General features: G+C 43.2%; 1 protein-coding gene across 14 annotated transcripts in view; it reads left to right on the top strand.

The window, feature by feature from the left end:
- TENM4 (teneurin transmembrane protein 4) overlaps positions 1-17,972 on the top strand; it is a 2,292,082-nt gene that overhangs the window by 2,210,580 nt on the left and 63,530 nt on the right. For 11 of the 14 annotated variants that reach the window (XM_075126347.1, XM_048840453.2, XM_075126356.1 and 8 more), the window contains 4 exons: positions 1,852-1,995; positions 3,445-3,694; positions 7,039-7,059; positions 17,043-17,275. In XM_075126347.1, the coding sequence (XP_074982448.1) occupies positions 1,852-1,995; positions 3,445-3,694; positions 7,039-7,059; positions 17,043-17,275 (648 nt within the window). The remainder of the gene's footprint in view (positions 1-1,851; positions 1,996-3,444; positions 3,695-7,038; positions 7,060-17,042; positions 17,276-17,972) is intronic. The other 3 variants (XM_075126359.1, XM_075126345.1, XM_075126342.1) reach the window with 1 other exon arrangement.

Below are 17,972 nucleotides of genomic sequence, written 5' to 3'. Positions count from 1 at the left end.
CAGGGTCCTACCAAATTCACGGTCCATTTTGGTCAGTTTCACAGTCATAGGATTTTAAAAATCGTAAATTTAATGATTTCAGCTATTTAAATCTGAAATTTCACGGTGTTGTAATCGTAGAGGTCTTGACCCGAAAAGGAGTTGTGGGGGTCACAAGGTTATTGTCGGGGGGTTGCGGTTCTGCTACCCTTACTTCTGTGCTGGTGCAGGCAGGGGCTGCCTTCAGAGCTGGGCACCCGGCCAACAGCCGCCGCTTTCCAGCCACCCAGCTCTGTAGGCAGTACAGAAGAAAGGGTGGCAATACCGTGACCCCCTAAATAACCTTGTGACCCCCCTGCAACTCCCTTTTGGATCAGGACCCCCAATTTGAGAAACGCTGGTCTCCTCCCAGGGAGACCAGATTTCACAGTCCGTGACGCATTTTTCATGGCCATGAATTTGGTAGGGCCTTATTCATAGAGAAATAATTACCTACCTAGTGTGACGTGGGGGCCAGATTTTTATGAAGGCCTCAACCTGTCCCCCATCTCACATTCACAGTTAGTTGCAGCTAGAATTTAGCTGCCTCCCTACCTGATTAGTGGGGGTGAAATTAGAGGCAGGGTCTGAAAAGGAGGCACTAAAAGGTTTATGCTCTTATATAATAAAGTTATTTCTGGCAGATACCTACAAGACACCCTTCACTTTGTACCTGTGTCTGGTTTGGGGTTTTTTTTGTATTATTCAGGAAACCTCCAAAGGCGCCCAAAGGTTTAAAATGCCACATTACTAGCTGAGTACACATAAATAAATATATTTTTTCGTCAAAAGAGCTGAAAACAGAATCTTTGCAGAAAGAGGCGGAAAAGGCCTTTTAATTGTTCAATGCAACTCATCCCCCTGCCAATGCAAGACTGTTCCCTGTACTGCATATTTCTCCTGTCCAGTCTGATCCTGCAGAATTCCTAATGTCAGTGCTCAGCACTTCTCAGGAGACACTGGGCCCCTTGCAAGATCAGACCCTTATTGTACCTGCCAAGAATTGTTCCACACCCTGCTTTTCCCTTGTCTCCTAAGCAATGTAAAACTGAAGATCCCAGCTCTGCTTCAGGTACTAGTGGTGAACTGGGTTTTGGGTCTTACTGCTCTTGAGGAAAGCATGTTTCACCTGAAGTCTTCTTGTAGGTGTTCAGTAAAATAATGGGCCTGATTCTCCTCTCACTCAAACTGATTTTACAGTGATGTAACTATATTACCTTTAATGAAGTTATTCGTGATTTACACCAATGAAAGGGAGGTCAGTGAGGCCTAAAGACTCTCTGAACATTATGAAAACCAACTCACACTCGCCCATTTTGTCTGTATTAGTGATCCTGCCCCAAATTAATCTCCAGTCTGTCTGTCAACTTTAATGGAGTTTACTGATTTCGACCTGCTTGGATTATGTTTTGTTTTCTAAGCTGGGCCATGTTTCTCTGCCTCAGCCCACTGCATCACTGCCAGCCAGCCTTAGGACATGAGGTAATGAACAGAAGCAACATACTATCATTTTGGAATTCTGGGACCATTTTTGCTAAACCCATGGGTCACCCATTGCTTTGAATTGTGTCTGTGAGTTGGTGCCTTTTGAATATTTAGCACATTTGTCCAACATCTACTGCTGTGTTGACCTTTTTTTATGCCAAGTGGCCTTTAAAGAGGAGAATATTAAGACTGCATTAATGTGATGGTATTTTAAATAGAATTGGCACTTGCCTGTAGAAATGGCCTTTCCCCCACCTAATCACCTAATTAAAGCTCTCAGCTGTGTGCTGAATGTGCATTTCTGAGGTTATTAACCTATGGGCTTCTTTTTTTCCCCTTTGCTCCCAGTTTCCGTGGGCTATGAATATGAATCATGTCCTGATCTGATCCTGTGGGAGAAGAGGACGGCAGTCCTTCAGGGTTATGAAATTGACGCTTCCAAACTTGGAGGATGGTCCCTGGACAAACACCATGCCCTCAACATACAGACTGGTGGGTTGGCTTTAACAAATGGCATGAGCAGGGTGATGCAGCAGTACAATGCATTGTTGCTTTTCACCATTAATAATTCAGCCAAAGGGAAAACACACACATGCACACGCTACTCACAAATTATTCATTGTAACCTACATTTAGTGGCAGCTTTTGTATGGGCAAATCTGAAAGGAATCAGCTGCTGTAAATCTGTTGTATATTTTTACGAAGTGTGCAGCCCCAGCTTTGGGCTACCTGTAAGGAATGGTATTGAATTGTATGATGTCCATCAAAAAAAAGTTCCAAGGCTGAACCCTACATAAGCACATGCAACGTATGCACACGGTCAGATAGGGTCCATCCTTTGTCGACCCCATTGAAAGTAAACCCACCGAATACAATCACACACAGCAAAGCATGGCATAATAATCACCCTTGCTGCCAGTGGTGAGAACGCAGCTTGGAATGTGGACCTGAGGAGAACCTGTCCAATATGACTTCCATCCTGCTCAAGCAAACCTAATTACTCAGATTCAGAAGGCTTCCCACCCCTCAACTTCTGTGGCCAGCGGCTCTGCTAGAGCGCAGCTCTCTTTGAAACGGTAACATCTCCATTCCTTAGTGCATGATGAGTATTTAGAGACGGGGCATTGAGCTGGACAGAATGACTAGAACATGGCCAAAGAATGGAAAGTTTGCACTATCCTGTGTGATTGTAGTGAGTATGGAGAGAGTTCAGACGGGACCACTAATGAAAACGTTCCTGGTCTTCTCACAAACAACATATCAGTTCCCGTGGGCCCTGCTAATGAAACCTACCCCAGTTAACACTCCACCCAGATTTTCCTAAGTGAATGTCCCTTGCCAGCAGACAACCCAGTGGATACCCTCTCTCACTAGTGACAATTATCTTGACCTTCCAATCTCCACAAGTGGCATCACAGTGTTTCTCAACCCATGGTCGCAACCCCCAGGAGGGCTCCTAATAGCAATCAGAGGATTGTGAGGCAGTGGACATTTTATTACACTCTAAAGCAAAGAAAAGCTTGATTTCCAACCTAGCCACTCACTCTTACCCTTCAAGTCATCTCTGCCAACCCCTTGAAACACCCACACAAATAAATTACAGAGGCTGATCATTGTTAGCATTGATATATCTTTAGAGTAAGTGCGGGGGAGGGGCGGCAACCTGAAAAGGCTGAGAAACACTGTGCTCTAGATGTTACAGCAACCTGGCACGGGCACTGGACATGTCATTTTTCATAGGATCCCATGAGAACGAGAGAAAACCCTGGAGAGAGCTCTTCGTGGTGTAGTGCAACATGAGTCTGGAAGCTGGGATGTCAAGGTTCTATTTCCTCTGCTGCCATTGATTCATTCTGTGTCCTGGAGCAAGTCACTTGCCCTCCATGTGCTTCAGTTTCACCATCTGTCTTTAACTCCCTTTCTGCTCTTATCGTTTTCTAGGCATCTTGCATAAAGGAAATGGGGAAAACCAATTTGTCTCTCAGCAGCCACCTGTCATAGGAAGCATTATGGGCAATGGACGCAGGCGTAGCATTTCCTGTCCGAGCTGTAATGGCCTTGCAGATGGGAACAAGCTCCTGGCTCCTGTTGCCCTAACATGCGGGTCTGATGGAAGCCTTTATGTTGGAGACTTCAACTACATCCGAAGGATCTTTCCCTCTGGGAATGTCACCAATATACTGGAGCTCAGGTACACCAGGCAGCTTGCAGCCCATGATAATTGTTCACCTTTGATTCTGCAGAAATTTTATGTACCCAGAGGGAAAATGACACCAAAACTCTTTTTTTCAAATGAACAGAATGGGCCAAATTCACCTCTGGTGCAAGTCCACGGACTTCGACTTCCACCAAGAAGGTGTGCGGCCTGGTGAATTCATCCAGGATTGAGTCACGGGCCCAACATAGTCTAGCGCATTTCTTACCAGCTAACTCAGACTGAGTTAATGTGTCCTCCTTAGTCTGGTGAGAGACTAGTGGGAATTCTAAAAATTAACAGTCAGCCTCCGGGATAACCTACACTTGGAAGGACATACATCACTAATGATGATATGTAGAGTACTCCATGAGTACTCAGGACAGAGGATCATTCATACCTAGAACAGTGAGCTCACCAAGGAACTCCCAGAGTCTGTGACTTCCGGGTGAGTTTTTTGGGACGAACATACAAACACCCCTAGCGAATTCTCCACTGAAAGGTAGGGGCTGGGTGAAGAAATTCTGTCATCTCCCCTGCAGGGAGATGAAGTGCTGCCACTCGCCCCTGCAGAAAAGTGAAGAGAAAACTTCCAGGAGGAAGAGGGAGGTTTGCAAAGCAGCATGCACAAAAGAGGGGAGGGAAGAAAATCGGGAGGGGACGAGACGGACTACAGATGCGTCATAAATTTTGATGAAATAAAATATATTGTGACTGAGTCAAAATTCATGTTGACTCATCTGTGATATTTTTCCCTCCCAGACATTTCATGACAAACACACTGCCTTGTTGAAGGCAGTGGATCTGATTCTGATCTCATGCTGTGGCTACCCAGGATTAATTCCATGGAAGTCAATAGAGTTAAACTGGTGTAAGTGACGTCTGAATCAGGCTCAATGACTCTGCCTTAAAAGCCTGATCTGAAACTCAGTGAAGTCAATGGGAACCTAACCAATGACTTCAGTGGGCTTTGGATCGGGCCCTAATACAACATGTTTGTAACGACTGGAGATTAAACTGTCCTTTGGGGAATAATTCTGTATTGGGAGTTTTACATGGATATGTGTGTCAAGATGTCTAGTCAGTGATATGCTTTGGTCCAAGCACTCATTAACCAGTACATTGCACACATGAGGATAAAGACAGGTTGCTACAGTTTTTTATGCTGACTAACCTATTGACAGAAATCCATGCAGTTTTTCTTTGTTTTAAATGGCATTTTGTTATCTGGCAAATCCCAGTCACAGACTGTGGGATGCTACATTATAAGATTTTATTTTTAACACTCTGAAACAGCACTCCACAGCTTTAGTGCCTACGTGCTCAATGCTTCCCTTTTGGTGTGCAGTTCCAAAATGCTTATTTCTCTGCTTTTCTTCTGGTGAAAGTATTCATTGCATTTTTGAAACCCAAACATACCAAACCCCTCCTGCCAACACACACAAACCGCTACCAAGAACTCATCCATAATGTACAGCATCCCAATGAGATGTAAGGGAAATGGGCATAGGTTAATCTTTTCACTATTAACAGGATACTTGTAAGAGCCAGTTTCTGAGACGCTCTGAGCACCCATAGCTCCCAGAAGATGCAGGTGCCTGCCATCTCCCAAGATTTGGCCTAAAAGTGTGATACTTCTCACTCCCCTGAGACATGACTGTAAAAATGGTCCCTACTTACTCAGCAGATTTGTATTTAGAGCCATGTCTGCTGACAAAAATACGGCCCCAGTCCTACAACGAGTTTCACATGGGAGGACCTTAATTGACTTAACTGCAGCTGATTGCAGGATCAGTGCCCAAGGTTGCATTGCGTTATACTCCTTTTCGCCCTGAGGAATCAACGCTTCTAAAAGAGAGTGTGCTAGAGTCTGTTTTTTCTTGCTCATCAGCAACAGAATTGTTTACTAGTCAGTACACCTGTGCAAACCCACAGACGTTCATTGGGTGCCACTGAGGGCATAATTTATTATGGGTGCTGATGTACAAGCAGAAAAGAATCCAGACTGAGATCCCAGGGCTGGCACTTAGAAGACATGGCGTTTTCTATGTTACCTGAGCTCATTCAATATGGAAATTATGGAGAGTCAACAAACAAGGAACTCCATGATAACATATTTACAGTCACTTCTCTGAGCAAGCCACAGCTTGAGTAAGATACCAGGAGTGGGACTCCAAATATTGAGGAATGATTCCATGGTGGCCTACATTAAGGTGCATAGCATCCTTCCAGTGCTGAAAGGTTATTTTAGTGGTGGAGGCTGTGATTTCCAAAGGAGCCTAAGGCAGATAGGTGCCCAAACCCCATGGTAATTGCATGGGAGTTGTGTGCCTCACTTCCTTAGGCATTTTTGGAAATCCTACCCTGAGTTCTTTTTGTATTTCAGCACTGTTAGAAACACCCTGTGCGTATAGGTTTGGTTGAACAGTCCCTGATTGCAAAAGAGCAAATTGGAAACCTTGAAAGAGTGACCTTGTTGGATTCTCCAAAGAGCCACGAAGTTTAATTTACTCCCATGTTAATCCTGGTAGAGCCATTACTGTTTTATCTGTGCAAACACTTAGGTTACGGGGGCCAAAAAAGCACTTCTTCACTCTGGTGTGCTATAAACTAAATGGGTACGGATGCAGGCTGACTAAAAGCTATGGGGGAGCAAGTCATTGTTTTGGCCTAAATGGATTGTATCAGAGCCTCCTCAAGCAGCATTTCCTTTGAGATTCATACCCCCCCTGTTCGGCACAGTCTCTCATTAGAGTGCAGTGCTCTTTTCTGGAGAGGAGAGGCAGCTGCACTGTGGCTTCCAGCTAATTACAATGGGGTATGTAACTTGGCCCAAGAAAAAAAAATCCTACTTGAATTCTCTGCCATGGTGTCTCTGAGATTCAGGCAGTGAACATAAAAGAAGCTGGCCAGAACAATTTTGCTGATATATTGCCTTGTAAAATAGAAAGAACCACAATCAGCGACAGTGAAAAAGCTGTAAAGCTTACTAAAGAAACAGGCTTCTATCCTGACATTATATTCCATGACAGATAATTAAATGTAGTGAGTGTCTGTGTGTCTGTGTGTGAAGTGTGCCTGGCCCCATCTCCTGCATAAATGAGTACCTCTGAGCTGGTGAGATCATACTTCCTGTGTGATATGCAGCAGTACATAAGTGAACTCACTGACAATTAATATCCAATATAAAGTATATCAGTGTCATGCCTGCTAAGTCTTTATTTATTATTGCATTGTATGGTACAGTTACTGTCAAGTTTTCAATCTGCTAATAATGCTTCTAACTCAGCCACTAACACCTCATACTTTCTTCTATTCCCTGCTTTCCTGCCGTCTGTCAGAAATAAAGATTTCAGACATAGGTAAGCCAACCAGTGGAGAATTTTATGTTTCTGCCTGTCTTGTTGCATGTTGTTATATGGTGAGCCACAAGTGCCATTTCCAGATGATTCAATAGCAAATGAAGCCAGTGTGATTAAAGCTGATGTAGGCGATCAGTCATCCAAACTAGAAGCCATTAATCATGCGTCAGGGTCATAACGCAATTCTGCTTGGTCTATAAATAGTCATAGTCAGTCAAAATAGACTATGAAGGTGGGAGGGAAGGGGGAAGAAGGCTCTTTGTCAAACAATTAAGTGAACGGCAAGACTAAGACAATTATCCATGTAACTTAAAAGGAGCTCTGGGTAACCCACTGGTTAGTGTGTGTTCCATGTTCTGACCCCCAGAGAACCACAGCTCTGATACACCTCCCAGCTAAGGGAGGTAGGCCTAGCTAAAGCTCTGGAGCGGGGTGGCCAACCTGTGGCTCCGGAGCCACATGCGGCTCTTCAGAAGTTAATATGCGGCTCCTTGTATAGGCACCGACTCCAGGGCTGGAGCTACAGGTGCCAACTTTCCAATGTGCCGGGGTGGGGGCGGGTGCTCACTGCTCAACCCCTGGCTCTGCCACAGGCCATGCCCCCACTCCACCCCTTCCCACCCCCTCCTCTGAGCCTGCCGTGCCCTCGCTCCTGCCCCCCCCCCCGAACCTCCTGCACTCCAAGAAAGAGCTGATCAGGAGGTGCGGGGAGGGAGGGGGAGGCACTGATCGGTGGGGCTGCCGGTGAGCAGGGAGCTGATGGGGGGCTGTTCACGTATTACTGTGGCTCTTTGGCAATGTACATTGGTAAATTCTGACTCCTTCTCAGGGTCTGGTTGGCCACCCTGCTCTAGAGGCTCATGCTTTTAGCCTGGTTTGATTCCCAGTGATGGTTGTTATAAAAATTGCGACTTGCCCCCCATTAGAATGGCTGTGAGCCTGGGGCACTAGGTGTGAACTTCCATTATTATGGGGAAGTATTTAACCCTTAGTGTCTGTTCTGCAGCCCTCTTTGTGTCTGATTCACAGTGGGTAGGAGAGCACTTTGGAGCAGACCCTGCAGGGATCGTCTGCAAGTTTCCAGCTTGTGCTGCATTCCAAATGCATGGCATTGTTGTGAGGTTTTATTTTCTGTTTAGCACAACTTGAAAGCTTGGGCATCACATGCCAACTGAAAGAGCTACAGGGCCAAGCATCAATTCTGTTTCCTGCAGCAGGTAGTTTCCTTCACTTAATCACGCATGAAATGTCACCCAGTACAAAAGACATAGACCTCACACAAGCAGCAGTAGAATTCATCCCGTTGGGATCTGCAAAGGTGTTCAGTGCTTTTGAAACAGCAACACTGAACTCCTCCTGCATGGGGACTCAGCACTTTATATTTGACAGCAAATGTCTGCGATAAGCAGTGGCCAGTGCCACAGTAGGAAGTCCTGGGAAAGAGCGGGAAGGAGGGCAATCATGTGGGCACAGCAGAAAGGGTGAGGCAGAAACTAGCACAGGGCGAGTGTTATGGAGATTGTTTCAAATGTTAAAGGAGAGAGATGAAATATGAGAGACATAGAAGAAAGTATAGTCCTTGTGCCCGGAGCCCTCACCTGACCTGCTTGGCAACACCTCTGCCTGTTCCTCCGAGGAACACAGATGTTGCCAGACTGGATAAGATCCATTGTCCATCTAATCCAGGATCCTATCACTGACAGTGGACAGCACTGAATGTTTCACAGGAAGGTGTAAGAAACCCCACAGTAGGTTAAGGAATAACCTGTCCGCAGAGGTGGTTTCCTTCCTGACCCCAATAGTTAGAAGTTAGCTTATATTATGAAGTGGGGGGGGGGTTTCCTCAAGGTCCTCCTTAAACACACCTCTTCTGACAAGCCCTAGTCCTTGCACAGGGAAGTGTTCACAATATAAATGTCCATAATATCATGGAAGCAATAAGTCTGAGTGTCACACTGCTCTACACATTCACCCTACTTTTTCTTGCCGGCCTTCCTCCCCCTTGCATTTGTATGTGGTCTGTCTAGAGCACAAGCTCTTTGGGGGCAAAGGCCATGTCTTTTCATCTATCTGTAAAGTGCCTGATACGTTGTTGGCACTATCCTGTCCTAATATTAAGAAAAGCTAAAGAACCACAGGAAAGGGAGGATGTATCATGAGAGAACATTTAGGACAAGCAAACCCAACGCAATTGGGGTATACAGTGAAGTCAGAGAGGAGGCCTGGTGGTTCATAACCACCAGAGGCAAGAGGTCACTGTGGCATTCTACATGGCTAGAGACAGATGAGAATGAGCAGACTGTGACCACCAGAGAGAAGAGGACCCGGAGGAATTCCACACAGCTAGAAGTTTCAAATCGATACCAGGTCCTCAACATAAATACTTTGGAAGATACATCTTAAGATCCGGTAGATCCAAGGGAATGGAGAGGTGTACAGGACACATACGTGGATGGCAGTTTGTCCCTACCTGTAAGAAAATCAAGCTTCCCGCAAAATTGTCATCCAACCATTCTAGGAAGAAAGATGATCCTTGTTGGGTATTCAATACTCAGAAGAACCAAAAGAACATTCTGCAAAGGACAAACAGACAACAGAACAGTGTGCTGCCTTCCCAGAGGCAAGACACTAGACATCACTCTTTTAAGATTGGATAGCCTTCTGAAGTCGACAGACCAGGATCCATACTAATGATACCATGTCATGGGATATCGCACAGATAGTAGATTACTGCAGGGAACTCAGCAATGTGATGAAGAAGAATATCCAAGCAATCTGCTTCAAGATTTTTCCTGTCCCATGAGTGAAAAAAGACAGATGATTCTGGTAGTGAACCGCTGGCAAAGTAAGTGGTGTAGGGTTTCATGGAACATTGGTCCACCTTCTATGGGTAGAGGGAGCTGTATATTTTAGATGGCCTCCACCGCAGGAGAAAGGGGACCAATCTCCTTGAGGACAGGCAGGCTAGAGTACTCAGAATGGGATTAAACTAAAAGCAAAAGGGGATGAACAAAGGGGGGAGATATGAGCAAAATAGAAAGGCTGAAAACAAAATTAGTGAAAGAACCAAATGACATAAAGAGAAGAAATTATTGAATTGTCTATACACCAATCTTAGGATTCTAGGTAATAAATACAATGAATTGGAATTGCTCATTCTTTAGCATAAATTCAATCTAATTGGTAAAAACCTGGTTTGATGGTAAACATGATTGGAATGTTAAAACCAATTTAGGAAGGATCAAGTGGGCAAAAGAGGAGGTGGAGTGGCACTCTATGTGAAAAATGGCATTACCTGTTTGACTCACTGATAACTTGGAAGAAAATGATCTTGAATGCTTATGGATCAGAGTGCTAACAGATAAAGCACAAGATGGGATATTAGTTGGTGTCTGTTACAGACCACCAAATTACACTATGAAACAGGATGACCACCTCCTTACGTACTTATTGATAACGTGTAGGGAAAAAACTTTGTGATCATGCGAGAACATCAATTTGAGAGACATATGCTGGAGGTCTCATGCTGCCAATACTAAAACTAAAACATCCTTGGAATTTCTAAACATTATAGATGACAATTTCCTAACTCAAAAAGTAATGCAGCCAACACAGGGGAATTTTTATTAGACCTTGTCTTAACAGATAAAGAGGAACTGATTACAGAACTAAAAATAAAGTTTAGCTTAGATACAAGTGATCATGACTGGTTCACATTTATAACGTGGAAGCAGAATAATGTTCAGTAATATATATACTTAATAGCGTGATTTCACAAAGCTGAATAGAATTATGAGCCAAATGAGCTGGGAGGAAGAATTTAATTTGAAAAATTTCAGTGATAACTGGGAATCATTTTAAAACACCTTACTAGAGGCCCTGAAAGAGAAAATCCCACAACTGAGAAAAAAGGCAGTGCTGGTTAAAAAACAACCACCTGATTTAGAGGTAAAGTGAAGGCAGCTATAAAAAATAAAAATAAAATGTATAACAAATGGAAGCAAGGGGAAGTTGATAGTAATGAATATAAATAATAAATTAGGGACTGTAGAAAATTGATAAGGGAAGCAAAGGAACACAAGACGAAAGCTATGGGTCAGAAGACTTAAAGACAGTAAAAAGGAGTATTTTTAAATATATTCAGGACAAAAAGAATTCTGTCAGTGGTATTGGTCCATTACTAGGTGGAAATGTTAGAATTATCAATAATAATACAGAAAAGGTGGAAGTATTCAATACATATTTCTGTTCTGTATTGGGGGAAAAACAGACGATACAGTCTCGTCCTATGGTGATAACACTCTTTCCATTCCACTAATCTGTCTGGAGGATGTTTAACAGAAGCTACTGATCTTAGACATGTTCAAATCAGCAGGTCCAGATGATGTGCGTCCGAGAGTTTTAAAAGAGCTGGCTGTGGAGTTCTCTGGACCGTTAATGTTGATTGTCAATAAATCTTGGAGCACTGGGGAAGTCCCAGAAAACTGGAAGAAAGATGATAATGTGCCAGCGTTTTAAAAGGATAAATGGGATGACCCAGGTAATTATAGACCTGTCAGCCTGACTTCGATCCTGGACAAGATAATGGAAAGGCCCATACGGGACTTGATTAATAAAGAATTAAAGGAGGGTAATGAAATTAATGCAAATCAACATGGGTTTATGGAAAATAGATCCTGTCAAACTAATTTATCTTTTTTTAATTAGATTATAAGTTTAGATAGGTAAAGTCAATAGTGCTGACTTAATATACTTAGACATCTGTAAGGCATTTGAGTTGGTTCCACACAACATTTTGATTAAAAAATTAGAATGATATAAAATCAAAATGGTACACATTAAATTGATTAAAAACTGGCTAACAGATGAGTCTCAAAACGTGATTGTAAATGGGGAATCATCATCTCAGTGAGTGGGTTTCCAGTTAGGTCCCACAGGGATTGGAGGCCAAGGATCCTGGCCCTTTGCTATTTAACATTTTTATCAATGCCCTGAAAGAAAATATAAAATAATCACTGATAAAATTTGCAAATAACAAAGATTTGGGGAGTGGTAAATAATGAAGAGGATAGGTCACTGCTTCAGAGAAATATGAATCTCTTGGTAAACTGGGCACAAACAAATGAGTTTTAATACATCTAAATGTAAATGTGTGCATCTAGGAATAAAGCATGTAGGTCATACTTACAGGATGGGGGACTCTATCCTGGGAAGCAGTGACTCTGAAAAAGATTTGGGGGTTGTGCTAGATAATCAGTTGAACATGAGCTCCCAACGTGATGCTATGGCCAAAAGAGCTAATGCGATCCTTGGATGCATAAACGGGAATCTCAAGTAAGAACAGAGAGGTTTTTTACCTCTGTATTTGGCCCTGGTGTTACTGCTGCTCTAAGACTGTCTAGTTGTGATGCCCACAATTCAGGAAGGATGTTGATAAATTGGAGAGGGTTCAGAGAGGAGCCACCAGAATGATTAAAGGATTAGAAAAGCTGCCTCGTAGTGAGAAGACTCAAAGAGCTCGATCTAATTAGCTTAACAAAAAGAAGGTTAAAGGATGGCTTGATTACAGTCTATAAGTATCTACATGGGGAACAAATATTGAATAATGGGCCTTTTAATTTAGCAGAGAAAGGTATAAAAAGATCCAGTGGCTGGAAGTTGAAGCTAGACAAATTCAGACTGGAAATAAGGCATACATTTTTAAAGGTGAGAATAATTAACCATTGGAACAATTTACCGAGGGTCATGGTGGATTCTCCATCACTGACCATTTTTAAATCAAGATTGGCTGTTTTTTCTAAAGGATCTGCTCTACGAATTAGTTTGGGGAAGTTCTATGGCCTGTGTTATACAGAAGGTCAGACTGGATGGTCACAGTGGTGCTGTCTCATCTTGGAAACTATGAATCTAGGGATATATGAATGTGATCTCTATCCTCATGTTTTCCTAACCCATCACTTTAGCATATGCTGTATAAGGAAACCAGACCTCCCTGGCTGCGTTTTGGGACCCAGGTCTTCAGCAGGTGTAAACTGGCACAACTCCAATGACTTTAGTTCAGGATCTGACCCTTGGTGTCCACGTGACATACTGAGATGACACTGTAGTGCTGTGCCACAAAGTCTTCCAAATTGAATCTCCCAAAGCCTGGCTACAGTTCTGTACACTCGATTGTGGCTGCTGCAGATTATAGCCCCAGAGGAGTAAAGTGCCAAAGCAGGCTCCCGTGTTTCCTCCTGAAAATAAGAAGATGTGCGGGGAGATATCTGAAAGGAAAATCAACTCATGCTCCCTGCTGTCAGCCCATCGCCAGTGGTGGCAGGATCCATGTGGTGGATAAATATCAGGAGGCTACAGCTGATTAAGGCCTCAGATGATTACAGAACCCCTTGTTTGTATTGCTACATTATATAACTCAGAGATGAGAGAGGATGGTAAGAGGGAAAGAACTCATCTGTGTTGCCCCAGGCAGACTTATTTCAGTTGTTGTTCAGTTCAGTCCAATTTGCTGCTTAAGTTTGCCTATTGTTTGGGACATTAAATAAATTGAAAAGACTAGTAACTGGAATTTCATGGGCCTCACTGCTCTCATCTTCTCACTGACGGAGGGAAATAGTTTTGAACTTTTTTAGTAATAACGTGGTTTATTCTGCACTTTTCTTCCTGAAGGATCTCAGAGTGCCTTTACAGCTGTATTCATCCACAACCACACTGGAAAATGATGCACAGCTGATTCCGGAGTAGAATGATGCATCTAAGTAGGTCGCAGCACAACAGTAGAGGTGGGAAATTTGGGCCATGGCCACTGAGGCAAAATCCTACTTGACATTGTTACACGATCTCCTGGAGGCACATGTCACTTTACATAAGGAATAAAGATGTGATCCGTGCCCTGAGAAGCTTGCAACTTAAAGGCCCATCTAAGTCAACGAGAGCCTTTCCAATGACATCAGTGGCCTTTGGATCAGCACCTAGGGGTTCAGTTATGCATGATGGGCCAACTGATACTATACTGCAGTGTAATTTACATGGGGCGCGTTGTCCAGGATAGTTGCGTTAACCTCTGCTTTTGTGAAACATGCCATAGGATCTTTAACTTCCACCTGGACAGCTACCAAAGGTGTGCTACTCTCTGCAACATCTCATCCACTGAATGTCACGTGTAACGATACCTCCTTTACTACCATACGTCTGTGCCATTATTGACTGCAGCCCCTAGTCCTGGTGGGTCAAAATCACTCTGCAGGTATCGACCACAAAGCCTATTCACTCTAAATACCACTTAATCCCAGTTCTAAGTGGATCTTAGGCCCTGTGCTGGCCCTTTGCACAAGGGTGACGGTTACCTGGGATGACTGTAACCATAATCATCTGACCTACTGCTACTAACAGAGACCTGCTTGCCACAGGCAATCTCCCTCCCGAGTGTAATTAGATCAAAGGAGAGGCACAGCTTCTGATTTTGTCTAGCAGCATAGCTCACTCCATCAGTTATTGTTGCTCTGCCTGCAGCTTTCTGTTGTTTTGAGAGTGCAAAGGGGTCAAGCCATAAGACTGAGAGATAGACTAAGACTTGAACCAATAGGAATTAACTAGATCCTTTTTGATCCCTGTTGTGGACCAGTGCAGTGCACCTGAAATGACAGTGTTTGGTATAAAGCCATTTGCAATAGTAACAACAAAGCTGGCTTTCGAAGGGTGATTAGTTGGCTGAGGCACCTTTCACTGCCGGATCACTGGTTGAAATCCAGACCCGGCTGCAAGTGACCCAAAGCGATTACCATCTGATGAGTGGTTTATTTAAAATAAATCTCTACCTCCTACCCTTCTGAGGTTCACTTTATTAGTAATTATAACCATGCTACTGTGATAACAGGCATTTACAGAGGAGTAACACTAGCAGCAGACAGCCCAATTTGTCCTTAGAATATGTGAATTAACACTCACTCACTCCAGGAATCTAAAACAAGAACCTAGATTAGTAACTCTTATCCTTGGGTTACCAGTAGCTGTTACCAATATTACATAGAAGGGACAGCTGCTAGAGTGGTTGATGAAATTTGGGCAAGTGGTGGCATTTTGATTTTTTTTCTGCTAATTGGAGCTGTTCTACTTGGTTCTCTGATCAATTGTTAAAATGGACTGGCATTGACTTTGGTGTTGATTTTACTTTCATTCTATGTGGGGGTTAAGATTATGGACTACTTGGGGCTCTCTCTTTGTGAGAAAGGTACAGCTAAGACAAACCAGGATACAAACCACCAGAGCAAGGCTATGAAGGCCAATAATAAATGACAATAGTCATATTTTGCAGGGACTGAGAGTGAGCACTCCTGGGTTTCCAGGCAAATGACATTACAAAATTGCAAAGTATTCTTATTAATGTCCTCCTCTGTCCACCTCTTTTCATATAGTAGAGATTATGAACAGCTCAAAGGCTGATTGACATTCCACTGAGCCTTGTAAAGGCAGTTAGCTGAAAACACAAGGGCCTGATCAAAATGGATGGTGGATTCCCATAGGGCACCTTTTTTTCACCAGAGTGGAAGCCACTTGCTTAATGTGAGTGACATGTAGGTAAATGAAATAATACCCTACCAGCCTGCTGTCATTGGAAAGGAATACAGATGGAGACTGAACTGCCAGGTGGAGCTGTCTTGAAGGTCAGAGCATTTTATTTAGCACAAATCAGTGTCATTTGTGGAAATGAAATCTGTTCAGACTTTAATAGGATAAATCACAAGGGATCTTCCAGGATAAATCAAAAAGGCTTTTTTCCAAAGCACTAAGTAATTTGAATGAAGAACCAGTGCATGGCTTTTAAAATTGAGAATCATGCAGTATTTTGAAAAGGAAGGTAGTGAGCAATTCCTGATAAAGTGGTGGGGGCGGGGGGGAATCAGCATTGCCACACAGACATCCCCAACTGGCTGCTCATAGAATAACTGATCACTAGGATGGCTTAATGCCCATTGAGTGCAAAATCCACCTCCTGTAAATTTGCCACTGAATTTAGTGGGGATCCGATGAATTTAGAGAAAGTGGAGTATGTGGGAGGAGAAATTTTCAAACATGTCCTGACAGTTACCTTGCAATTCCGAGAGGAAAGTAGAGCTGGGTTCATGCTATAGGTATGATTAGTTTAACTTTGTTGATTCCCAGGCTCAGAAGAGAGTGTAAATCAATAGCTAGCGGTAGCAAACACTTACGTTGAATAATAGAGAAATAATATTATACTGTATTTCTCCAAGGACCTTAACTTAAATAAATGTCTAAATTCAAGTCTACTGCTGTTTCCATCTAATTCTATTGTACAGTCTCTATTTAGACTCTGTTGCTTGATGCCAGTCTAGAGTCGGGATTCCTGGGCTGTATTCCCTTCTCTGCTGCTGGCCTGCAGTGTTACTTTGGGCAAATCATTCAACCTCTTTGAGAGTCATTTTAAGAGTTTGATCGATGCTCCCATTGAATTCAATGACAAAACTCCCATTTACTTCCACAGGCATAGAATAGGACCCTCAGGACTCTGTTAAGTAAATGAGAGTTTTGCCATTGAATTCAATGACAGCAGGATCAAACGCTACATGAATAATAATACTTAGCTCTTAGATAGTGCCTTTTACCTCTAGATCTCAAAGCACTTTACAAAAGAAGGGTTTTTTTTCATTAGGACCATTTAACAGACGGAGAAACTGAGTCATAGAGGGGTGACGTGACTTACCCAAGATCAAACTGCAATGACTCCCACTCCAGTTCACTATATATTGGGCCACATTGTTTCTCTTTAATTGGCTTGTGATGTACTTAGCATTAGTACTATCAGAGTGTATGCAATAATGAGCTAAATCCACTGGATGCAGAGCTGCAGTACTTCCCCTTCAACATTTTATTCCTCCAAACTATTAATGCTGCCTGGTGTGCTTAGGGAAACAAATACTGAAATCTACCAATGAAGATAACACTTCTGTATGTTTGTTTTTCAGCCACAGCCCAGCTCACAAGTATTACCTGACATCAGACCCAATCACTGGCTCCATCTACCTCTCTGACACTAACAGCCGACGCATCTATAAGATCAAGTCGACCTCCGTCGTGAAGGATGTTGTCAAGAATTCGGAGGTGGTGGCAGGGACTGGGGATCAGTGCCTTCCCTTTGATGAAACCCGCTGTGGAGATGGGGGCAAAGGCACCGAAGCAACACTCACTAACCCCAGGGGTAAGATGCAGCCTCTTCTTACAAGCATTTTAAAGTGGGCTTTGAGAAAGGTGCCAAGCCAACAGTTCTGGAAACAGATCTCCTCTGTCCACAGAACAGGGCAAACCACTAACATGTCTTAGCTCTGAGCTGGAGGGACCACCACTAGGGATGAGTGGATCATTCAACCCCAGGCCCTTCCAGTCCTTAGCCTTGTATTGAGACTGCTAAGAATGGTGCCAATTTGGAGAGGGGTGATTTTATAGACATGTGTCCAAAGGGAACTGTACTGAGAGGAGCAATCCATTTCATATACCACTTAGCCCCCAAAACACCATGAGAGAATTAAAACGTTTGGTCACTACCCATCTGGACTACATTCAGTTAAATTCAGTTCAGTTCATTGAGACTTTAGTGGCATAAAAGGCTCTGCAAGTGTTGCTGTATATAAAATAGAGACAGACCCCTCAGGTATCTCTCAGAGGTAAGTTGAAGCCAGGGTTACACACTGCAGTTTGGTCCCTTGTGATCCAGGGCTTGTCTATACAAGAAAGTTACACCAGTTTAACTACAAATATGATTTTAACCAATATAGTTAAGCCCATGCAAAAGGCTATGTGGACACTAATTCTGATACAAAAATGTCTTATTTCAATGTAGTTTTAACTTGTTCTGGTCAATTAAACTAAACTGAAATAAACCTGCTTAAACCAAAATA

Source organism: Caretta caretta, chromosome 1, assembly GCF_965140235.1.
Source record: "Caretta caretta isolate rCarCar2 chromosome 1, rCarCar1.hap1, whole genome shotgun sequence".
Classification (NCBI taxonomy): Eukaryota; Metazoa; Chordata; order Testudines; family Cheloniidae; genus Caretta; species Caretta caretta.
Note: the sequence above shows the minus strand (reverse complement) of the source record. Positions and strands in the feature narration are given on the sequence as shown.